Source organism: Melanostigma gelatinosum (genome assembly GCF_949748355.1).
Source record: "Melanostigma gelatinosum genome assembly, chromosome: 6".
NCBI classification, from domain to species: domain Eukaryota; kingdom Metazoa; phylum Chordata; class Actinopteri; order Perciformes; family Zoarcidae; genus Melanostigma; species Melanostigma gelatinosum.
In genome coordinates, this window is record NC_136639.1 from 24389959 (window position 1) to 24415809 (window position 25851).

A 25851-nucleotide genomic window follows, 5' to 3' on the forward strand; every position below is an offset into this window, starting at 1 on the left:
GACAGAACAGGACAGCCTGGGGGCAGTTGTCTGCTGAAAGACCGCAGGTCCAGGTTCTAGAGCTAGCACTCGAGCACTTCCTTCCATGTTTGAAGGGAAAGCATGTGCTTGTCCGGTGGACAGCACCTCTGCTGTGATTTCCCATGAACTATCGATGGGGCACCAGATCTGCAGAAGTTTCTACGGGGATCACCGTGGCCTTCTGACTTGGGAGGCCCCTCGCCTGACCAGCCTGTGGGCAATGTACCCACCAGGAGAATGGAACAAGGTTGTGGTTTTCCTGTTCCGTTACAAGCCTCCACCGTGAGAGTGGCGGCTGCATCCAGACGTGTCGACCCACTGCCCCCACTGGGTCTCCCTGACGGAGAGGACCAGCCCTCTGGGTCAACATGCCCTGGCTCACACGTGGCCAGAGGATCTTCTTTATGCCTTTCCACCATTCCCTCTGCTTTTGCTATAAGCTTGTCAGAGTTCTTCCCCAACAGGAGGGATCTCCTGTCGCAACTAGAGGGTCGGATTTGGCATTCCAATCCCTGCCGCCTTCAATTAGGGGTCACGGGAGGGCCCGACCGGATGCTGAGTGGCTGCATAGAACCAGTCTGACGGACTATTCTGAATGCCAGTGCGCGGTATACCTGCCTGCAGTACAAGAAACAGGTGGAAGCTGTTCTCCGACTGGTGTGTGGCTCAGAACAAGGTCCCAGTACAGCGCCCCGTGCCTGCTGTACTGAGTTTCTACAGTCCCTCCTGGATAAGGGCCGGTCTCTCCTGCATGGGACCTACCCTTGGTACTGGACACCTTATGCTTGTCTCCTTTTGAACCCCTGGCACAGGCGGAGCCGAGATGGCTATCGGCAAGATGGTTTTCTCCTTGCTGTCAATTCAGCTCAATGTGGGGGCGAGCTGCATGCCCTATCAGTAGAAGAATCATGTCTGAGGTGGAACTCAGATGGCTTGGGTGTCACTTTCTGGCCTAAGGCAGTGTTTCTCCCAAGGGGGTGGATATGTTCACATATAAACCGGCCTATCCAGCTGGCAAAGTTGACCCCCCCCTCCCCCATCGGGAGAGGAGAGGTCAAGGCTGCTGTGCCCAGTGTGGGCCCTCAGAGCTTATGTGGAAGCCACCGCCTGCATAGTCAGTTATGGTGAGCCTAAGAAGGGGTGTGCTCCTTTAAAAAAAAGAAAAAACAGCACCTGTCCCACTGGATAGTGGAGGCCATTGCCAATACATACAAGGCGAGCGGCTGCGCTCGGCCATCCGGGGTGAAGGGTCACTACCAAGAGTGTCTCCACACCGAGGGCAAGCCTGAGTGGTGTGCCTGTGGGGGATATATGTGCGGCGGCCTCATGGGCATCACCGAGCACATTCACCAAACACTACAGAGTTAACGTTGCCAACCCTCACCCACTGGGGAGGGTTCTTTGGCCAATTTTCTCTGCCGGAGCTATAAGAGGTAGTTACTGTGCTTCCTCGTGACTCTTTTGGTATAAGTCATCCAGTGTGAAGCACTGCCTCTGGCGGTCAGTAAGGATGAAATAGAACGAAAGTTACGAATGTAACTACGGTTCTATGAATCCTGGATGAGTTCTTGATGATGCCAGAGTTCTTGGTCACTCGGAATCCCGTGAACTTGCGAGAAGATTCCATAGGACTGAGCTCAGGATGACACCGGAACTTATAGACGACGGGGGTCATCCGAGGTCACACGTGACTTTGTTGATATAAATATTCGACCTGCGCATGCGCGCAACGGAAGATATCCAGTGTGAAGCACTGCCTCTGGCGGTCATCCAGGATTCATAGAACCGTAGTTACATTCGTAACTTTCGTTGTCTTGATACTGCTAAACCAGGGGTCTCAAACTCATTTTCACTCCGGGCCACATCAGCATCATGGTCGCCCACAAAGGGCCGGTTGTAAATGTAACTACTCGTAACATATTATCAAATAACTCTCTGCATTTGATTATTGTTTATTTAAGTGTAAAAATATTGTACATGCAGTTATATAAATGTAAAAATATATTGAAGCACATTTCTGTTATTATAACTTAAATCCTTTTAATTTAGGGTTAAGAAACCCACATTACTCTGTCAAAGATCAAACTATTGAAGAAAATATCAAAGACAAATATCAAACAAATTATTACAATAACTTTGTTCAATGCTTAAAATCCTTTCAGGGTGCATTTGCACAATCCCACGTGAAGTATTTCATGCGTTTTAAAGCCACGTTTAAAGTAGTCTTCAATGTACTCACATTACATTTACATGTCAAATGTACAGTAACCAGCCAAAGGGCTGCTTCTATGACTGTGTGTTTAAGTATCTCACCATTTTGACTTTATATCATAATTTTGACTTTCTATCTCAGAAGTATGACTTTCTATCATAGTTATGACTTTCTGTCTCATAAGTTCGACTTACTATCTCACAATTTCGACGATGTGGATATTTTTATTATCAAGTCTAACTTTAAAAAATAAAAAATTATAATAATAATTTTAAACTTTTTTTTTTTTTTTTTTTTTCCTGGCGGATTCGCGGGCCACATAAAATGACGTGGCGGGCCGAATTCCGCCCGCGGGCCGGGTGTTTGAGACCCCTGTGCTAAAAATAAGACAGCAGATACTCGCTGGTGAACCGTGATATGTGTTCAGAACACACAGCCAAAGCAATGACTGTCCAGACCATAGCTGAAGCTAGCTAGTAACGTACAAACAGTACAAGAATTTGAAACGTTTTCAAGACGCGCGCCGCTCACACGTCTTTGTCTCAATTTGCAACATTCGGGGTGAATTCACGTCTTGTCTTCTTGACTTTAAATGCAAAAACGTACATAACTTTAATATTATACTTTTTACTACCTTGAAGATGCAGCTTGGATCAAAATGCATCTTAAATCAAGAGGGAAATCGTCTGGTCAAGAACTAACAACAGAAAAAAGACAGTTTGAGCTTTTTGTTGAGTCTTCAGTCTTCACTATCGTTAGACCAAAGCACCCGTACTGCCAAGGTTCTCCTAGTTATATCAGAATCAGAATCAGAATCAGCTTTATTGGCCATGTATAGGGTTGGGTATCGTTTGGTTTTTTTCCGATACCGGTGCTAAAACGATACTTTTAAAACGATACCGGTGCCTAAACGGTGCCTGAACCGATACCTTTTTCTTCAAATTGAACAATATATTAACTGTTTAAAGTACACTATAAATATGAATAAATATAAAAAACACTTGGCTTCAAACTATGAACAATATATTAACTGTTAACAGTTTAACAGCCAATTCGTCGTTTGCCAACCGCCACTACACCTCAAAGAAGAAGAAAAAGAAGAAAGTTTTGCGTGCCTGTGTTGTTGTGCTTATGAGCGGCAGCGCGAAGTACCCGGATGTCGATGGAGGAAGACAGTAGCCTGCCAGCCGTATGACAGATCTCGTTCTCGTTTTCTGTTTTTTTTTCAATAAATCATGGCCGAAGCTTTGTCAGAATGGGAGGGGTTTGTTTCTAAGCGCGCATGGCTCGTCCGGTTGTAATAATATTATGAGTGAGGAGCGGCGGACGAGCTAACCTAGGACTGAGTCATCAGAGTAGTGTAAAAAAAGTATTTCAATTGGCTCAGGCACCGAAAGGAATCACCGAAATCTGCGTTGCATTTCGGTCCGGTAGATACCGGTCGTATAGGAACCGGTACCATACCGGCACCGGTTTTCGGTACCCAACCCTAGCCATGTATGCTTACGCATACATGGAATTTGTCTCCGGTATAGCTAGCGAGCGAGCTACATGTAGAATTCCACTCTACGATGACTGATTTCATGATGGAAGCAGAAATGGAAGCACCTGCTACTCCCGCAACAAACTACGGTGGTGACGAAGTCCAACACCCGTGGATCGTTAGTGAGTTAGTGAGCTGAGGAAGTGGATATTTTTTGCTGAACATAATATTATGCATTTGCCCTCTACATCCTCTCGTTGGAATGAGCATACTTATAAACGCACTGTTACAACTCCTTCATAGTGTCATCTTGCTTTTCGGAGAATTATGATGATAAGTTCATAGTAGATGCAAAAGTATACTTATGTACAATATATTATGTTGAACATTGTTGCTCCTGGATGGATCACAGCCAACCCAATTATTTTCAACACAACTCCTTGTCCTTGGTCATGGTGACCACAGCACTTAAAAGAATAAACTTCATAATTCTCAAAATTCTGACCCTTTGCTTTTTTATTAACAGCATTTACTTGTACTTTTACGTTCAACACTTAAGTACATTTGATATCAGAAAATTACTTTTGATACTGAAGTACAATAAATCTCATATAGATCTCAAATAGATCTCATCACTCCCCAAATCTCCACCCGCACCCTCAGATCATCAAACAGCTCGCTTCTCCGGGTCCCCAGCACCAAGCTCCGCACCATGGGCGACCGGGCCTTTGGCTCGGCAGCTCCACGCCTATGGAACAGTCTCCCTGACCATCTAAGGGCAACACAGACACTGGTCTCTTTTAAGACTGGCCTAAAAACCTTTTTATTCAGGAAAGCCTTTCTGACCTAAGTCACTGTCAGTTATTTCTTTTGTGTTTCTGTTCATTCACTGGTTTTTATTTTATTATAGTTTTTTTTTATGTTTTAACTATGCTTTTTACTATGTTTTACTATGTACTGGCTCTGTGGCACTCTGAGATTTAAAAAAAAAAATGAAAAGTGCGTTACAAATAAAATACATTATTATTGTTATTATTATTAAATATCAGATACTTTAAGACTTTTACTCAAGTAGTATTCTAATAGGTGACTTTTACTTTTACTTGAGTCATTTTCCAGTAAGGTATCTTTACTTTTACTCAAGTATGGCTTTTGGGTACTTTATACACCACTGGCTTTATACAATATAAATATAAATATATATCCAAGAGAAAAGTGTATATATATATAGACATGTTCATATACATATTCATCCAGGCACAATTATAACCCAGTGGAAATGAAGAACAATGACATATGTTACATATGACATTGATTCGTTTTCTGCCAGTTAGGAACACACAACCTTGGTATACATTTAGAAGACATACTATCTGAGACTGAACACAATGAAAGAATTAAGGGATTCTGCTAATTAATAATAAATAAAATAATATATCAGTTTTCTATAGCGCTTTTCAAAATACCCAAAGACGCTTTACAAAGCAGAGACAAACAGAACAAACAAACAAACAAAAATGAATAACTGGAGAGTGTAGGGTGCAGGGGTTAGCAGGTTAATTGTGAGTAACTTATAGCTTTGTTGTGCACCTATCTACTGTTATTGGGTTGGCTTTACATGGTGCAACTTCTCTTTATTTCTCCTGTTCCACCACTCAGGCACTGGTCAATTTTTAGATTCGGGATTATTTTGCTTCAATATCATGTTTTCTTTTAGACTAGTAGAAAGACATCATCCTAAATAAACATTTAGGTGTTTATTTTACTACTTTGTCTCATTGAGTTCGTAGATCTCTCCGCAAGTCACCACAGGTTAGCATGTTTCATGGTGCTGGTCGACTACTAGTCATTTTACCCTATTCATCTGTAGTGTCTTCAAAATGTATGTAATTCTACGATACTTATCTTTAAAATCAGTTTTTTCTCAGACTCTGAGCCAGAAATCCTCACTTCAGTAGCTGTTAAATACACCAAACATTTCACTTTCATTCCTATCTGAAGGTTTTTACAGAGGGGTTTGCTCATATATCATTCACAACGTGATATAGAACATTTTATTCCTAAAAACATTGAGAAAATTGTTTTTTTATGGCTGTTGAAAGTATTTTCAGATTTATGGCGTGATATCTAAAATCCCCTCTGTAAAAACCTTTGACTCTAATATGTCAACAAAATGAAAAAATAATTTTGAACCTGGCTTTATCCAATGTTCATGTAAGTGAAAGGAGACGAAATCCACAATGCTCTTTTCGTGCAAAAATGTCTCAAGTTTCAATTTCAACAATCGTTCAGCAAACACCTGATCATAAGTGTATGTGCAGAAGGACATTGGGATTAACAGCCATCACTGTGTTACCCCTTACCTCTCCAGTGATCGATGCCCCCAGCCAGGTGGACGTACGCGACGTGATGGGCACCACGGCACTGGTGACCTGGTCCCAGCCCGTGGCTGAGGTGGACGGGGTCAGCGTCTCCTACGGGCCCAGCTCCAACCCCACTGATCGCACCGTGGTGGAGCTCTCCTCCACCGACACCCAGTACCACCTGGGAGGCCTCACCCCCGACACCCAGTACGAGGTGTCCCTGTCGGCTCGGAGGGGAGAGCGGACCAGCATTCCTGTCTACGAGTCTTTCCTCACAGGTGAGACTGAAATGACGATTTGATGTGTTAACAGGCCAAAAAATTGATCTACCCGAATCTGTTGCATCACAACTGTCTACATGAACCAGGCACAGCCAATAACTGTTTGTCATCATTTTAATGAGCTGTGTTTCAGGCGATGGGGAGGGGGGCTGGACCACACACACTTTACGTATGGCTCTAAGTTAATGAGGGTGAATATCCTGCTGGTTTGTGTTCCTTGACGGACCAAATGTCCTCCCAAGTACCCAAGTAAAACAAAACAAGGAAAATCCCCCCGTTGTTCGTCTTAAGGTTTGGTCCGTGTCTATGTTGTAGACCTGGACGCCCCCAGAGACCTGCAGACAGTGGAGCTGACGGACGAGAGTATCACTCTCGAGTGGAAGAACAGCCAAGCGCCAGTGGAAAACTACCGCATCAAGTACGGACCTCTGTCTGGTGGTGAGCACGGAGAGCTGCTCTTCCCCCCGGGACCCAAGGAGACCACCCAGGCCAAGATCACCGGTACCGGATCCCAGAGCCACTCACACACACACACACACACACACACACACACACACACACACACACACACACACACACACACACACACACACACACGAGAACAACCATTCACGTTAATATTACTACTTTTACGTTACGGACACACACTTGTTTTGTGCAATACTTTACAAGTGTAACCTTTGTCCACTTTCCAGTTTTCCCAAGTCTTGTTAGTTATCATGGATATACATTAGATATCATGGCATTATACATCTATATCCAGATACACTCAGAGTCTGCTTAATTTGGCACACTACAGGGTGGCAGTGGCTGCGAAGTCGTCCATTAATCACAGAATAATCTTCAATGTGGGCCCCTAATTAAATTATCTACAGTGCAAGTGCATTTAGAGCCACTTTTGCTACTTAAACAGCCTATAATCTGAGCGCAAAGGGGCAAAGGGGTTTTATTTAGTCTCTTGATCAATCATAGGTGTGTTTTACAGAGAGTCAGAGAGTCATTTCCCATTCCATTTAAAAGCCAGGTGCAGTCTGCTGTCTCCTAAACCTCTGTCCCATCAACGACTCCATTTAAATGCATGTGAGCAAATGCACTGATAACCTATTTAACTGAGAAGGAACCTTTTGACCAGTTTGAGTGCAAGAACATTTGCTACTTAAACATCGTGGGCACTGAACGTGAAAATAACAACTGCGTCTGCCTGAAAGTAGCAATGACAGTCGCGCTGTTGCGTGCTGTTTTGTGCCAGGTGTAAGATAGAGCCCTACGTGTCATTGGGCAAAACATTGAACCGAAAGTGGCTCCTGATGGGCAGGCCAGCAACTCAGAGGTTGAACCATTAATCAGAAAAACTTGTGGGTTGCCAGGTTGCAGCAACGCTGATATCTATGATGGAGACAAAAGACTTTAATCTCCATTCAGAAGAGATTTGTGAGTACCTCAATACATTTCATTATTAGACCAGTGCCTGTGTTCAGACATGTTTGGTACTGGTATGTTTCAAGGTTGAATGGATTTTGCAGTAAATCCCTTCAACCTTGTTTGATACATTTTTTGTCTGTTATCCCATTACCACTTTGTATCCCAATGACACAGCTGAAAAGCGTCTGGGAAAAAAAAAAGATACAGTGTTAAGTGTTTATTCTGCTAATTGTTTCGGCCAGGTGTTTGTGGTGCTCCCCGTTAAATGGTCAGTGTTATATTCTGCCTGCTCATTTCCAGAATGGGCTGCCTTTGTTTCCTGTCGTGAAATGTTTGCCCGTCTACAAAAGGCTCACTTTATTCGAAAACCACCCAGGGGGGGTCTGGCATTCAAACTTTAAATGGAATAACACTGCAGATTGTTTCCCTGTGAGATCTACGCTCAAACGTTTTCATCTATCTGCACCGCCGACATTATAAAGCCATGCTTTGAGGCGGATGTGTGTGTTGTTTTCTTCCCCCTGTTTGTTTCTACGCTGTGTGCTGTGGCATGGCAGTATTAGATGCCATGAGAAACAAAACAAAACAAAAAAAGCTTCCAAAAACGGGCTAATAGTGTCTTTGTCTGGCCCAATTCTTTGTCCTTGGGAGGCCCGTCCCGTGGAAATAAAAGCACTGTGTCCATTCAGCCGACGTCCCACTCGGCTCCACACACACACACATGCATCAGCACTTCTTTCACACAGTTATTATCGTAATTGCCTTCACGCTCGTGATTTTATTGATAATGAGTTTCCCGGGCATTAGGTGCAATTTCATGCTGCAAGACTATTCGTGTGATGACCTCTGTGGGAGTTAATAAAGGAATTAGAGGTGATCAGGCCGAGAGAGGGCTTAATTGTGGAGACCAAAGGGCCTCCGGAGCCCGCTGTATCATAGCAAGTAGTGTTCCTGCTCTGCCACAAGGGCCCTATAGATCCATCAATGCAAATACAATGCTGATGTTCCGCAGCGAGCGCAGGCTTACCGTAAAATGCAATCAGTCTGCAATCCATTGTGCAGCCAAGCAACATGAGTGTTTTTTTTTGTTTGCCTTAGGCACTGGAGCCATTTGCCAAAACAACTGCCCACTTGACTGCAGAGTCTCCCCGTCGTTCGTTTGGTGAAAACTCGTTGGATTTGAACATGACGTTGATTTTTATTTCTGTAGGCCTGAGACCTGGCACCGAGTACGGGATGGGTGTGACCGTGGTGACGGACGAGCGGGAGAGTCTGCCGACGACCACCAACGCAGTGACCGGTGAGATATAATCGCATTCTACATGTGCCTTTTACTTCAGCCACACAGACCCGGGATTCACACTACTGTCGCCCTGGGTGAATTTGCGTCTAATGGCGTCTCTCTATTGACTGCAGTCGAGCTGCTTCGCGCTACGCCTGAAAATGCAGTCGCAGTAACGCATCAAACAACGAAAACAAACAAACACAAAAAACAAACAAATAATGTCTCAATCTGAATATTTTTCAAATAAGGCCACCATGCACAGATGAATAACCCATTCATGAAAAGATGGTTGCCCTGAGTCTTCCATTCGTTGAACAAAATCTGCCTCCCAACCACTTTACTAGTCTGGATTATATCTGATCTCTGAGTCTGCTGTCTGAGAAGACACTGCAGGTGGATCGGGTACAAATTGTAACTGGAAGATATCACCATCAAACAGTTGATTATTCTATTATAACCTATTTTTGTATAATAGGTTTTTCGGAAATGTTATGTTTAAATATGTAAATGATGAATTTTCTTATTATTTGTGCTAATTTGTACACATTTCTAAAACAGAAATCTGAACATTGGATAAAGCCAGGTAAACAATTGCTGTGTACTGGAGTCAAAGTTTTTCAATGAAGGAATGTTTGATCTATTTTTATGTCACTCCATAAATCAGAAAATACTGTCATAGCCATACAAAAAGAAATAAATGTTCTACATGTTTTAGTAATACAATCTTGTATAAATCAGGCTATCAATGGAATATAAACAAACCCCTCTGTAAAAACCTTCAGAATATGGAGAGGAATGAAACTGTAAAGTTTGGTGTATGTAAGAGCTATACTGAAGTGGAGATTTCTGGATCAGAGTCTGAGAAAAGACTCATTGAGAGAAAACGGCCTTTAAAGAGATAAATGCAATCTACATTTTGAAGATACTACAGGTGAATCAGGTGAAACAACTTACTAATAGATATGATGAAACTTTTCCAGTTGATTACTTATATGACGACAATACTTTCTTTGAATTACAAGTTTTCTGAAACATAATGGTTAAATATGCAAATGAGGCATTATTTAATGGTAACTTTTGGTGAATTTAGGTGAAATCTACAGACACAAATATACAAAGTAGTAAATATACACATAAAAGTATATTTCGGATGTTTTACTTTCCACTAGTCTGAAAGAAAAAATGATATGAAAACAAAGTAGCCCAAAAATATAAAAAATTGACCAGAGCATAAAATTACGTTTTTTTCTTGTACTCATCTCATATAGAAAATATCTAATTTCCACTTTGTTTCAGTGCTGCTGGTGAGTCTCCAAATTCTGCAGCTGATTTTGTAATTTCAACCACATTTCTACCAAGATGGATTTTTTGGTGTGTCATCATTTTATAAAGTCATTTCTTTGGTGCTTTTCTTTCCACAGTTTTTCATTTCATCAGAATATTCTGTCAATCAAACATGTTTTTCCAGTACTTTGTTGCCTTGTCTTTAGTTATTCACTGTGAAAAGTACGGTCATGCTGTCTTTCACGATACAGCGACGGTGGCTTTTGCTGCTCCAGCTGCAGAACTGCCCAGTTCTTCTGGTCTTCATTTGATTTAAAACATGGACATAAAACAAGCTACTGTGGCAGAGGAGACACAACCGTTTCCCAAGATGGATGTTGGTTGGATTAATATTGTGTTAATGTATTGATTGACACTTAAGAGTAGCAAAAGAGAAATTCAAATACAACATCTCAGATAATGGCTTCAAGTTTGGACAAGTTTTAAGATGTGTCGTATCAAATCTTAAAACTCCAATCACAACCTCTCCTCTACTTTACATAATTAGCCCTGGACGCTCCCAAGGACCTGACCGTAGCAGAGGTGATGGAGACCACCATGATGCTGGCGTGGAAACGCCCCGTGGCAAAACTGGACTCCTTCAGACTGGTTTATGTGTCCGCCGACGGCCACAGGGCTGAGGACGTGGTCCCAGGTAGCTCTGAGTCCCACATCCTGAGGGGCCTTACACCCGGCATGCTGTACACCATTAGCATCATCGCCGAAAGGGGCCGCAGGACCAGTGCACCCACCACCATCTCAGCACCCACAGGTCAGCATCCTCAAAAGAAAAATGTCCCTGACTGAGCGCTAGTAAGCAGTAGGGGTGGGAATCACCAGAGATCCCGCGATACGATATTATCACGATACTTAGGTCACGATACTGCGATATTATCACGATACTGCGATATTCTGAGTATTGCGTTAACATAGGCCTATATTGTGATTTATTACTTTTTTCAACTTCAAATGATGTCCCCAAAGGAAAACTGTGTCAACATGTTTTATCTAATAAGATAAAGTTTTCAGTCTGTTCATCTCACTTCAATCATTTTTATTGCAGCAAAATAGGATTGTCAAGCAGACAGACTGACCAACAATGTCATAAATGTTGCGTGAACCTGACAAACTGAACTGTTTGTATTACTACATAGTCCAACTCAACCAAATGCAAACGTGTGGACTCAGTATATGAACTATAACTTGTATAAGTAGGATATAAGAGTTATATAACTCAGTATAACTTGCGATGCGTGGACGTCGAGGGCAGAGAGACAGTTATGCGCTGCACTCTCCCCATGAGCCGGCTACTGTTGGCAGATTTAACCCCGTTGGGAGGCCAGATGTCTCTATCTTTGTTTTGACCAACTTCCAACCAATCACACTGACCCGGGAACTTTCCTGACCTCACTAGAAAACAACTCAGCACCATCTAGTGGACTGAAAAAGCAATTGATTTGATTTTTCCAGTAATGTTTTTATTTATTTTTTATTTTTAATACTTTATACAATAAAAGATCGATACTTGGCGTCCGTGTATCGATACAATATCGCCACGCAAAATATCGCGATACGATGCTGTATCGATTTTTTCCCCCACCCCTAGTAAGCAGTAGTGTGTCTGAAAGAGTTTTTGGCACAAATGTCTGGAGTTTTATCGTTAGCATTTATTCCAACATGAAAACACTGACATTTAAGATACTTACCTCAGTAATATACCCAGAAAAGAATTCTGGCTTTGGCTATTTTGTGCGCAATCTCAACAAATTCCTAGTTTTAAATTAAAATACAAAAACCTTATTTTCTCACTTACTTTACGCGGTAGCCACGCAGATCGTTTTGGTTTTCCAGGAACACTGTCCTGGTTATTATAACCCAATGACCTTGCCTCGGCTGGTTTTTCTATGAGGACAATTAAAAGTGTTATCTGAGTTACCTCTCTGGCTGGACCAATGTCTACTAAGAATGATCTCTGACTCTGCAGTTCCCCCTCAGCTCAAGAAACAGCCCAGTTTGCAGGAAAAAATGAAACGTTGAATGTCGACGTTTTTGCCTTTGGTCCGAGCAACGTGTGACGCTTAGAGCAAGTGACGTGTTATATCGAGCGATGTTATTGAAGATAGCGAAAGAGTCGACTACGGACAGGTGGGAGCGGTGTTGGGTGGGTCAAACAAACGGGACATTCACCCAGCAGACTGCTGTTTGTTTCCTGTGTGAAAACTAAACGTTGACTTTACGCTTGTTACGTCAACTATGTCAACTACGTAAGAGACACAAACCATGATGTTATTTCTCACCTTAACCTTCAGTAGTTTTGTTGCCAAAACCTAACCAATGGTTTCACAACGTTAACCACATGGCAGTGTACGTTTCTGCAAGCCTGAAACAAAGGTGATATGAAACGTATTCATGAAATGGTAAATGGACTTGTACTTGTATTGCGCTTTTCAAGTCTTCCAACCACTCAAAGCTCTTTGACACTACGTTATTCACCCATTCAAACACTGACTGCGAGGGCTACCATGCAAGGTACCCACCTGCCCATCAGAACTAACTAATCATTCTCACCCATTCATACACCAATGGTACAGCCTTCAGGAGCAATTTGGGTTGGGTAAACTGAGCGCCAAAAACAAAGCAGAGAGGTGGTGAAGTTTTGCCTTTAATATTAGGCTGAAATGTGTCTGAGACAGAGGCTCCTCTGAATGTAGCCCACTGTCTCCATAAGGCTTCTAGATGGTGGCGCAGGGTTAGAGAATAACCATAGGTTCATTTTATTTGTCCTTCAGTACTGCAGCCAAACCGAAGCAATGAATATAATTCATTGTTAGCTTCTCAATGTAAATCACTCTGTCTCTACCCCCCCCCCCCCCCCCCTCTCCCCTCCCGCCGGCTCATTTACCGCATGTGGGATTATTTTTCTTTTTTTCCCTGTTTTTTAAACCAAAACAAGAAGAGACAAATGAGGTGATTGTGGCATATTTCTCATGCCGCGGTCGGGCTGCCTCCAAGCCAAACATTTCACAAGTAAATCTTCCAGTTGTGCAACGAGTGCCCATTAAATTGCATAGCTACGGGTGAAAATCGATACAGCATGAGGGAAAAAACTGCCTTTTGTTGCATTTGATTTTTGGATCGCACGCTGCCAAGACTAGCGGAATACAGACGGTGTGTGTGTGTGTGTGGGGGGGGGGAGTGCGCACATGCACGTGTCCACTCTTTATGTCCACTTGTCTGTGTGCTCATGTGTGGCACATATGATTGAGAGACTGAGTGACTAAAAAGACTGAGATAGAGTGAAACTGAGTGTGTGTGTGTGTGTGTGTGTGTATATGGGGGAGGGGGAGGGGCTGTATGGACATGTGTGCAGCCAGCACAATGTTCATTCATGTGATAATTGTTGGCATGAGCCCCGCTCCCCTCTAGTATTGTGCTATTTGACCACGATGAACTGTGAGTCTGTCAGATAAAAGGCCACATGCTGGGACTCCTGTTAAAACATTGTCTCTGAAATCAGCAGCCCTCTAATCCGCAGCCTGGACCGATCCGCAGCCTTTATCGTCTCCAGACACGTAACGCAAACACGGATCACACTCGTTTTACAGGAGGGATTGAAGGGGGGGGGGGGGTTTGGCGGTGGAGCGGCATGTGGTTCTACATGTGTCTGACAATCACAGGATGGGTCACGAGAGTTGTTCTTTTTTCGGATGTTTTGGAAGAGCTTTCCGGAATCAATACCAAGCTGAAATGTGCTTCTGAAAATTGAGATATCGAATGAAAGATGCAGAGACAAACTCATACGATTCAAACACGGAAAGCTGGAGACAAAAACCAGGATTATCATAATTTACGTTAATCAGCTGACTGGAAGAGTTCTCCTCGGGGAACAATGACAACAGACATGTGGAAATGATAACGATTGATAGTCCCAACATTCAGTCCCCATCTTTGTACAAATTAAGAAATTCAACAACATGTTTGCCTGCTGTTGGTCATTACACTGAAAAAACAACAATAGAGGAGTCTTAAACTGGTATCAGCTGTGCACTGAGTCTTATAGACCCCTTTTAAAGCCAATGTCATCAAAAATCGTCTCCTGCATGTTGGCAATGGAAGTGACGTTTTGACCCAGCCGTCCAGACGAGTTAGCAAGCTTTAAACTTCTGTTACCAAACTGCATGTGTCTTCATTGTCCACAAACTGTAAAAGGTATGTGTTGTATGTTTGACCACTAGCGCAAAACACCATTGCCTTTCAATTGGCCCTTCTAGTGCGATCATTTTGGACATTATGTTGGGGTGTTATACTTCAAAAGAAGATAGCGCATGAGCAACCGATTCTCTGTGGAGAGAAACGGAGAACATAAAGCATGAAAAAAGTGAGATCATTGTCCTGCATGCACGGACGGATTGATTTGCTTCTTGACGGTGACATGAATGAGCATGGATCAAATGGCAGATATCAGCATGAGAAGGCGATATCTAAGCAGACCATTTGATTTACGGTAGTCATGACACATATCTTCAACTGCATGGGACAACCAGAACTGTAGATGGGCTTTAAGGGTTGGTTCCCTCCAAATACAAAAAAACTTCCATTGTACTGTGGCAAAAATCTCAGGTGAACATTGCTAAACCTGGGCTAAGTACATATCAATATACCTAGATATAGTTTCTTTATGTAAAAACAGAAAACCAGAAACTCAGACAGAGCTACTACGTGAGAGGAAAAATATGTTTTTTTGTAATTTGGGTTAACTGACCCTTTAAAGAAAGAATGTGGGATGTAAAAGTAAGCGAAGTAATTGACATTTTTTAATTTTTTTCAATTACTAATATAATTTAGAAAGCAAGGTAAAAGGAAGCTTTTTATATCAGCTAGCTGAAACCAGAATGTTTCCTTTTACTTTCGCTAAATTGTGCTTTCTTAAAAATGTAAGAGCTCTCTTAAAGAGAATTGTAGCCAAATTTAATTTTTGTCTTTGAGATAACAACCCTATTTAGCAGAGATGTGGACTCGAGTCACATGACTTGGACTTAAGTTAGACTCAAGCCACACATTTGATGACTTCAGACTCGACTTGACGAAATCAAAAAAACTTGCAATTACAACTTGGAGTTAAACACCAATAGCTTGTGACTTCACTTGGACTTGAGCCTTTTGACTTTAAAAAACTTGATACCTTTCCTCAAGCCCAAACAATAAAATGTTATTTAAAAAGCTAAGAATAGATTAATTTTTCCTGAATCAATTAACATTAACACTATTCATTCCCAGCAAATTGACACTTCCCCAAACCTTTTTCTCATGATTAAGTTCAGTCGTACTTGTTTTAACGAATAAATACAGGTTTTATTAAACATACATTTAAAAAAAAAGAAGTGATACAATTGCATCTGGTGAAAAGCTCTTGACTTATTTGGGACTCAAAGTGTAGGACCCGGGACTTGAATGCTAAAGCTCGAGACTTGTGACTTGCCAAAAAATGACTTGGTCCCACCTCTGCTACCTAGTATTTATAAGCGGTATAAAAACATCAAACACATAGTTTATAACACAGTTATATGGGCGACTGTGGCTAAGTGGATAGCAGGGCCGTCTTTCAATCAGAGGGTTGGCGGTTCAAACCCTGGCTCTGCTAGGAAAAAAAAAACCCTCCCACAGAGCCTCAGAGTGTTTTCACATGTTGATGTGTCCTTGAGCAAGACACTTAACCCCAAAATTGCTCCTGTAGTTGAGCCTACGGTGTAGAAATGTGATAGACTCTGAATTGTAAGTTACTTTGGATAAAAGCGTCTACTAAATGACTGTAATGTAAGTACTTGTTAATATAGAAGGAACTTAAATTTTCATATGCAGACACATTTTATATCATTACGTTTTCCCATATTGTCATTCATTATCTGCTTACATTAGCCTCCACTTATGGGTGTGCACAGGAGGAGTTGCTGCCATTGACAAAAACACATGCACTTATACCCACTTATATCTACATTGTAGTGTGTCACAAAGCATTTGTGAAATATGAAGAGTGCTAAGTAGGAGGACCTAAAGTGAAGTGCTGCTGTACTAAGTATCATTCACTGCAACTTTGTTGCAACTTCAGGAGAAAAGTTTGCAGCAGTGAACACAACGCTGACTCAAATCCTCCCCACACTACACGGCCAGAAACCCATCAGACACATCACACAGCAAATGCATTTTCCATGTCCATATGAGCTCTCACACGCGATGATCAGCTGATTCCAGCCAAGCCCTCCACCCCCAATCCCACTCCCATTGTCTACCACCCCATTTGCACTCCACTCTGCCGCACAGTGAAAAGAGGATAATGGGAGCCTTGATGTTTACCTGCAACATCTATCTCCATCTCTTTCTAATCTACTCCCTGAATGCTCGCACACTCAATAGACTCCAATTACAGGCTGCTGCGCGTGGCTCTGCATGGCCTTCCCATGGGTTTTGAAGTGGACGGCGTACTCCTGCCATACCGGTCGGGCTACGCTGAACCTTCAAATGTTAATGTTTCATTCACATCCATTAATGCGCACAAGCTGCATCAGCATGTCTGCTGCTTTCTATCTTTAAGTCTTCCCACTTATATGGTAATATAGAGGAGATGGCTATAGGCGGTCATTGATAATGAGGCCTTTTGTGATGGAAATAAGGGACTATTTCCACCTCAGACAAAGTGAAGACCTATTCTCTTTTTTTCTGTTGACAGCAAAATGAATTGATTGAAATACAATGAGAGATCATCATATTTTTGCAGCTAATCGAATGTTGAGCATAAGCTCAGTCTTGTTTGTTTTATGTCTTTCACAAAGGTCATTGTTGTCAACAAGAAAGATTCAAATGGAACCCAAAAATTTGTGTGCTTGTCTGTGGTAAGGTAAGACCGATATATGGAGCCAATTCTGGAACAATTCTAAAATCAGCTGTCTACTCCTTGTTAGCCGAGATTCAGTCCAAAAGATTCCAGGATTGGCTATGAAAGACCTGTGTCGCTCTAACCTTTTGTCTTCATTCTGTGTGTCTGTCCTGTAACTCCGTGTTGATGTGTTTGTCATCACCCAGAGGAGGAGAAGCCTATGGTGACCAACCTCACCGTCAGCGACGTATCGTGGGACAGCTTCCTCCTGTCCTGGTCTGCTGAGGACGGGGCGTTCGAGGCCTTTCTGATCGAGGTTACCGATGCAGAGACGGGCGCCGAGTGGCAAAACCACACGGTGCCCGCCGATGCTCACAGCCTCGCCATCTCTGGCCTGTCCTCCATCACCTGGTACAGGGCCAATCTGTACGGGGTGTACAGGGGGGCACTCTTAGACCCTGTCTTTGCAGACACCATCACAGGTATTGACACTGTCAATGCCGGGGCCTCTCTCCTTCCTTTGCTTCCTTCTTCTTCTGCTGCACATAGTGGACACGCGTGGACTTTCTGAGTAACAGTTACTTGCAGTTGTCAAATGGTGACGATTCAGCCCTGGTGTGTTGAATTGGCTCTGAAAGGCGTTCTTGTTTGTTTGTACTATCAGACTTTTCCCAGGTCTTTCCAAAAATGACCGTCTTAAAAAATTCAAATCAGCCAGTTTCATTAGCTTCAAAAGAAGTTGAACTGTTTTCAAGACCTTAATTTGACCAATCTTTGTCACTGATCACGTGATGCTGTAGGGATGGAGGGTTATTTTGTCCATCCCCATGGGCAATTCAACTCCCGTCTTCTGAGCACGAACGGTTTACCTTTAGCGTTGGAGATACATTTCAAAAACGTGTGCAAAGACAATCTACTAGCCACTGAGCTGGACGTTATTCTTCACGGCGTAAACAAAATATCCTATCCATTCAACAGAGTGCTCAATCCAAATTCCCAAACAACACCCCCTCATCAGCCATCCATCATGCACGTATCCCTGCCTTTGATGCAGGGATTGTGAAATGGGCTAACACTCTTAACACCCCACAGCAACCACACAAAACCCATTCAATCCGTATTAGTCCAGCCGCAGATACGCGTTTGATCCAACTTTGAGCTGTCAGTCTGCCTGTTGGTACGAGTCCAGCCTGGAACGGCACCTGGTCTGTTGTGTGAACAGGCAGAAACACATAAAAAAGGTCAGTGTGCTGTTCAACTGGGGCACAACAGGTGCGCTGGTTCCCCCACCCACTACACCAAACACAGTCATCACCCGGGATTACCGTGCTGAGAATTACAGTGTGTGCCTAATAAGTGGGTCATTAACAGCGAAACCGAAATCTGCTCATGGTGCCTTTCAAAGGCACCTTCACAAATAAATCATAACAAAATACCTTCTGAGGATTAACACCCTCGCCGTCACCCTATAAAACTATTTAGACTAGACTACAATGTACAATGACATTTTTTTTTCTTCAGAATCTATTCCGACATTATCATTCAGCATTTCACTGATGAGGATCAGTCAGCTGGAAGAAAGATGGGAGGACTGACAGAGGACAAAAAAAAAACCCTGAGGCGCTTTTGTCACTTTATGTGAGGCCTCTCTTCTGTATGCATCCCCAGTTCCCCCAAGCCTGGACCGCTCTTCATTCTCATGCTGCCACTGCCCCTGGTGCTCAGGGTGCCAGGGGCTTCTGGGGCCACGCAAAATATGGCATGCGCTCAACACGGCCCATTGTCTGCATGCTAATAGCTGGGGAAACCATCTTAACATATTGCCATTAGCATCAATTAATCCATAAAACATTCCAACTTGTGAACACAAGCGCCGACTAATTTGATTATGCTATGCACGGTGGTCATCATCATTCCACTGGGGGAAGACATTGAGGGGGAAGTAAAGTCCTTCACTGAAAGGGGAGCGAGGAAACGTTTTCAGCAGGTTAGCTGGCGCCGGCACGCACCTCCTCCAATAACAGGCTCACTTTTGTGAGCGGGGATTGTGTTCCCTCAGGTCTTTGGGGGGAGGGGGGTGGTGGGAGGGTGAAATCAGTAGCAAGCTAGCACATGTTAGCTGATGGATAGCCCTCTCTTCCACTGACCAGCTGAAGCTGCCCGGCGGCTAATGAAGAGTGACAGCTCCCTGGGATTTGGCTGCTCTGCTTCTCATTTCCACTGCTTCTCCTCACAACAAATGCCTCATGCGTTTTCCCTCACAATGAAAAAAAAGAGGATTCAGGCTAGTTCAAGGACCCCTGAGACCCTCACATTTGGTGCAGTGTTTTAATGAGCAGTGGCTCTGGGCTTTATTGAGGCTTTCCTGAGCCCACTTATATCTGCTTCTATCCCGGCTGCTTTAAAAGCTCTGTCTGGTCCATGTATCCATCTGTGCTGCTACCGGAAGTTTCTCCAGCTAATTAGCTTCAGTGGACTCGTTCTCTGGAGAAACTGAGCTTTTACTCCAGCAGCTGTAGACTCCTGCTGTCTCTCAGCCTCTCTTCCTATCACTTCCATTATTAGCTGCTGCTAATGACTGCCTAACTACCAGCTTTTACTGCACCACATGCACACACTCCCATCTGCAGAGATGTCTGCACTGCACTGTATTTGAGCATTGTTCTAAGAGAAGCAGCTGTAGTTTGACAAAGCCTCTTTTACTTTGTAATCTCTAGGAATTGCACAAGAATGAGATGGGTCAGACCACGGATGTTACTTTTTCAAAGTTTTAATTCATTTTCAAGAATCATGTCATTTGTTTAATTTGAATTACGCTGCCGAACCTACAATTTTTAGCAGAAATAAGGACATCGGAATCAATTAACTCCAAGGGAATCATTGCGATTACTGGATTCGCTTGTAGGTGCTCAGTAAATCTACTGTCACGGTATAAACTGCTCCACAAAAGAGAAATGGTTCTTTTGAATAAACATAGTGAATGCACGAATCACAAAGCATGCTTGCCAACTGTCAGCTGAAAAAAAAAGTAAAAAAGTTAGATAGCAAGCTTGTATATCCAATCGTGAATAACCGAACCTAAATGATATGTACAAAAAGCCCGGGAGGAGTAAACCGGCCGTTATAGAGGAAAAAAAGAGAAGCCCAGAGCTTGCTCAAGCTATTGTGACTGACTATCGCTCGCTCAGTGTTTGGCAGTTAGCTCAGCTACAGCAGTACAGCAGTTAGCTCTAGTAATAGTAAATCTTTCAGAGCAAATTATTTCACAAAGACTTGAATATTTATTTGGCCACTTACTGGTGTGACCAGGCATTTAAGTTTACCTTTATTCGTGGTGCCTCCACTGCCTCGCAGTGACAAGCCAATGTTAATGTACTGTAAGACGCAGACTTATTTTTATTCACATTTCTTCAATCAATGGCATATTGCAATGTGATCTCAGAGAAACAACCTTGTTACAGCTTATTACATGGTGGAGGCACATAGTGTGTTAAAATGATGTTCCGCCACCACGGAAACAATTTAGCTTAACACAGCAAAACTACTTAGTTAGACAGACATATGAACACAAATGCACATCTTTTAATTCAAAGGCATCATTTCAGATTGAATATTGAATCCCCACCCCCCAAGTTCAAACAGTAGTTTAGTAGCCTAGGTCAGGCAAATATATTATTTTACTAAAATTTCCTTCACAATCACAAGCTTAACTGTATCCGATTTTCATTTTACTAACCACCGCGGCTTTGATGGGTCAACTCATTACTTCCTTCTGTGTTTCTCACCAGATATACAGTGAAACTCTTCTCTTTCCGTTCTGTCTTTCTTGACTGACGCTGAGCTTCCATATAACCAATGCTGGCATTTACACAAAGACATGAACACACTCTTTCGCTGCCATGTTCCTTCAAATGTCAAAGCACTCTTAAGTTCCACAGAGGAGCAAAACTGACTTTTCCCTGTCACTCAGAGGCCGAACCAGAGGTGAAGGCTCTCCTAGTCTCCGATGTCACCCCTGAGAGCTTTAGACTGGCCTGGACGGCTGAAGAGGACGTCTTCGACACCTTTGTCGTGATGGTCAGCGAGGTCGAGGGCCCGGGCCAGCCGAGCGAGCTGGTGCTGGGCGGCGAGGAGCGCGGCTCGGCCATCACAGATCTCACCGAGGACACCGAGTACAGAATTGAAATCTTTGGGCTCGTTTTGGGGAGACGCTCCAAGTCTTTAGAGGAGGGGGTGAGAACAGGTACACGGTGAATGGGTGGAAAATGAGAAATCAGGGGAACTTGTTAGCGTGGTCAATGTGCATTCACGTCATCTCTTGTCAGACTCCTCTTTTTGTGGTAACAGCATGAAAACATGGTCATTAATACATGTGTTTGTGTTTTTGTCTTCTAACCTGGTATCGTCATGGCGCTCTACTCGTCCAATGCCCTTAAGACTGCAATTTGACGAAATCAAAAAGGTTATCTTAAGAAAATAATCACTTTTAACGATGACGACCAGCTCTGGTGGCGTTGTGTCAGATGCTCTAGAGGGGTTCCAGCAGACAGCAGCAGAAGGCCTGTCATCACAATCAGCAATGTCCAAGAACACACATGGGATCAGAAGGACCAGCTTCAGGGCCGCTGATTTCTGGGCCCCAGAACTGCTGCTGGATCAGAATTAGACCGAGATATCTATTTACTTATCAACCTTGTTTTACAAATGTGTCTTGGCCGGTCTAATCTGATGGACATGAAGCAGCTATATTGATAATGTATTATTATTGGAGTATTTTCCAGATTCTAGTGGAGAATTTAGGATCCTGTGGTGTTCTCAATACTTCGGATCTTTTAATGATTCTGTTTATTAAAAATGATCCGATTTAAAGTTGCCAAATATCTGCAGGTATAAGCAGATCAGCTTCAACCCAGATCTATCAGAAAATGCTTTGAAAACTAACAATAAGTCAATCCCCACTCAAGACATTTACTCAGCTCTTTACTCTGCTTCTTTCATTGTGTCGTCTCCGTCCGGTCCTCCCGAATGTTGTCTTTGACTGCCTGGCCCCATGTGTTAGAGTCGCTCTTTGTAAAGTGTGTGTGTGTGTGCGTGTGTGTGTGTGTGTGTGAGGGGGAGCAGTTGTCTGTGTCACATAGAACGGGTGTCTATGGCTGTGTCTCCTGTCCTGCCTGGGGGTGAGGCTTTACTCTTGGGTTGCGTGGCACATGTTTCACTTTTGTGTTGCCATGAAATGGGGGCAAGTTAATCTCCTCGGGTCTGTCACGCAAGATACTGTGGCTCGCTGATTAGCCAGGAAGGGTCTCTCTCCTCGAGCCCGGGCCTCCCCAGGCGCCCCTTTTGTCTGTTCCACCTTGCTCTCTCCTACGCACTCTCTCTTTCACTTTATTCTTTTCAAAATACTGTATCCGATCTGCCTTGGCTACAATAACATGTAAATAATATGTGTGTCTTCTGTTGTCTGATGCTGTGAAGCATAAAATGTATGTAAATGGCGTACTTCCAGTCCTCACCAGTCTTAGAAGGCTGTGCACATATGAATTAAACCCGCATTGTGTCTCTGTTTGCCCCTACCTGCTGTGTCTGTTCCGTTTGTGCCAGACCTGGGCTCGCCCAAGGGCATCCGCTTCTCCGATGTCACCGACACGTCCGCGACAGTCCACTGGGTGGTTCCAAAGGCTCGGGTAGACAACAACAGGGTGACTTATGTGCCTGCTCATGGAGGTCAGTGTGCTTACCTTTGATTCACTCCTGAAACAGGGAGGAACTGGCCACTTTGAAACTAAACTGTAAAGAAAGGTGGAGGAAGAAAGCATTTACAACATAAAGATTTAACCTGGAGTGCTAACTGTTAGACCGCCAAAACATTCTTCCTACCAGATAAGTATATTCCAGGTCTTGAGTGGCTTTGTAGGCTGTATGGACATTCTCACTGCTGACCTATCAATCGGTTTAATCCTCCATCATCTGCTGGGAGAACTCTTTTCTGCAATGATAGACTACTTCTGCCCCCTAGTGACTAGTTATAGGTACTTCCACTGAAGAAGGAACCAGAGCAAATTTAAATAACCATCAAAAAATTATTTAAAATAAATCAAACAATCTTTTATTTTTCAGTTCAAAGGGGGGAAAGTAAAGAACCATTACAATGTGATTGCTGCATGTAAAGCCCCTTCAGATCCAGCACCCACTGTAATGAAAATGTTATGTAATTAAGATTTGAATTTGCACCCATAACTAAGCAGATTAGATGAACAAATACATAAATGTCAAGTTCCCTCATAAGTTGCCAGGTAACAGAGATAGATGTGACACAAAAAAGGAAGATCTTTTTTTCACCTTTTAAATATCCGTTCATATCTATGTCGACCTTACTCTCTTGTACTAGTCATCATTAAAAAATGCTCCATAAAAAGGCAGCTGAGTATGTCCTTTCAGTTATTAGGACAACCATTGTTTGTTGTACAACCATTGTTTGTTGTACAACCAGTAATCATTAAAGATACTATCAAGTCCATATTTAAGTTAATTTCTTGATCTTTCACTTTAAGAGTAGAAAGGTATCACTGGTGGGTAAATGATATACAGATAGTCCTTTTGAAACAACTGTAAAATGATACTATACTATACTAATATAGAGACAAAACTGCTACAATGTCTCAACATTGGAGTAAAAACAACACATTGTAGTGTATATGGGTAACACAAAAATGCTTAAAACAACCATTAATAATCAAATCCATTATATTGTTACATTTCATATTGTCTCGGTTGACTATAAAGAACTGTAAATGTGCGAAGATTCTTCTGAGTGGAAAAAAAATCTGGTCATGTTGCTGTGAAATGATCGAAACAACCTTCTAATATCTTAATTATATTGACCCAGATGACTTGTTGTGTCCACTCCCAGGTAATGCTAAGACGCTGACGGTGGACGGCTCTGAGTCTCAGACTGTGCTGCCCAACCTGACCCCCGGGGTCACCTATGAGGTCACTGTCGTCGCTATCAAGGGTCAAAGGGAGAGTGAGCCTGGATCAGACAGCGTCACCACAGGTAAGACTTATGTGGAACATACACATTCATTATCTAAAGGCTACATATAAATGAAGAATTAAATTAGCTTCAAAATTCTTGTTTCCTTTTGTTGACATATTAGAGTCAAAGGTTTTTACAGAGGGAATTTTTTGATGTCTATTTCTTTCACTCCTTAAAATCTGAAAATACTGTGAACAGCCTTAACAGTTCTCCATGTTTTTAATAATTAAATCATAAATCATAAAGCATAAATCAGTCTATGAATGATATCTGAACAAACCCCTCTGTAAAAACCTTCAGAATATAGAGAGGAATGAAACTGTAACGTTTGGTGTACGTAAGAGCTACTGAAGTAGAGATTTATGGATCAGAGTCTGAGAAAAAACTAATTCAGAGAAAACGGCCTGATATGTTTTGTAAAATGTAATACACAACAATCACTAAGAACAATTCCAGCAACACATGCAGCACTGATAAGCCAAAACAACTGATAGAAGAAAAATGATGTGGTCTCTAACAAGTACAAAAAGCAAATATTGATCTAAAATTCATCTGTAACAAGGTGGCAGTGCTTTTTTATCCAACACATTTACAGTAATTTGTGTTCAGGCAGCAGCATTCCACCACAATAGCTCCATCAATAGGGATGCATTTCAGTGTGTGTGTGTGTGTGTGTGTGTGTGTGTGTGTGTGTGTGTGTGTGTGTGTGTGTGTGTGTGTATTTACAGCTCTGGATAAGCCCCGTGGTCTGACTGCAATCAACATCACAGACACCGAAGCTCTGCTGCTCTGGCAGCCCGCCATCGCAATCGTAGACGGCTACGTCATCACCTATAGTGCAGACTCAGGTACCTAGTGCACACATGCATGTGCAACACATACAATACATATAGATATATGAAAAATCACACATGCTGGACAGAATTTCTTTTTTATTGCAAATGAAATTGCTTTTACGGTTCCATTGTTGAATCATGATTGAGGTGCTGAACTGATGATCCTCAGGGAGGCATTTTGGCATTTCGTGTCAGCGTGAGACAACATGACCAATATCCCAACATTCATTTTAAAATAAAAGAGTGATATCAGTCAGAGACATCAGAAACAAGTCTGCTTCCTTTTTTACATTCAGCCTCCTACATTGCATGTCTGTTCTTGATGTGCTACTAAGGCCTGCCTGTTTGTGTCCTTCCAGTGGCTCCAGTGATGGAGCGTGTGTCGGGAAACGTGGTGGAGTTTGACATGAGCTCTCTGACGCCAGCCACACACTACACTGTGAAGGTGTACGCTGTGAGGGACATGGCCAAGAGTGCGGCCACTACGACCGAGTTTACCACTGGTGAGGATTCCTGCCTCCTTAAAGTTGATTGGAGCTTTACTGAATAAAACTAAATAGAAAACGGCCATTTTCCAAGTACAGTCAAAGTAGCAACCAAGCAGTCAAGTGGACTTTTCATTGTAGCTACAAACTATATTTTAAACTGAAACAAAAAGTGCATGTTGAGTGTGAGATAACCAAGAGGAGGAATTCATTCACGCCGTTGATAGAAATCA

At 42.7% G+C, this 25851-nt stretch overlaps 1 protein-coding gene across 2 annotated transcripts in view; it reads left to right on the plus strand.

Annotated features, from left to right (window-relative positions):
• The window catches only part of tncb (tenascin Cb), a 75229-nt gene that overhangs the window by 31816 nt on the left and 17562 nt on the right, over window positions 1-25851 (plus strand). The window contains exons 7-16 of one of the 2 annotated variants that reach the window (XM_079270626.1): window positions 6088-6357; window positions 6676-6861; window positions 8993-9082; window positions 10899-11162; window positions 17468-17743; window positions 21232-21504; window positions 22863-22985; window positions 24172-24315; window positions 25026-25145; window positions 25493-25636. In XM_079270626.1, the coding sequence (XP_079126752.1) occupies window positions 6088-6357; window positions 6676-6861; window positions 8993-9082; window positions 10899-11162; window positions 17468-17743; window positions 21232-21504; window positions 22863-22985; window positions 24172-24315; window positions 25026-25145; window positions 25493-25636 (1890 nt within the window). The remainder of the gene's footprint in view (window positions 1-6087; window positions 6358-6675; window positions 6862-8992; window positions 9083-10898; window positions 11163-17467; window positions 17744-21231; window positions 21505-22862; window positions 22986-24171; window positions 24316-25025; window positions 25146-25492; window positions 25637-25851) is intronic. The other variant, XM_079270627.1, reaches the window with a different exon arrangement.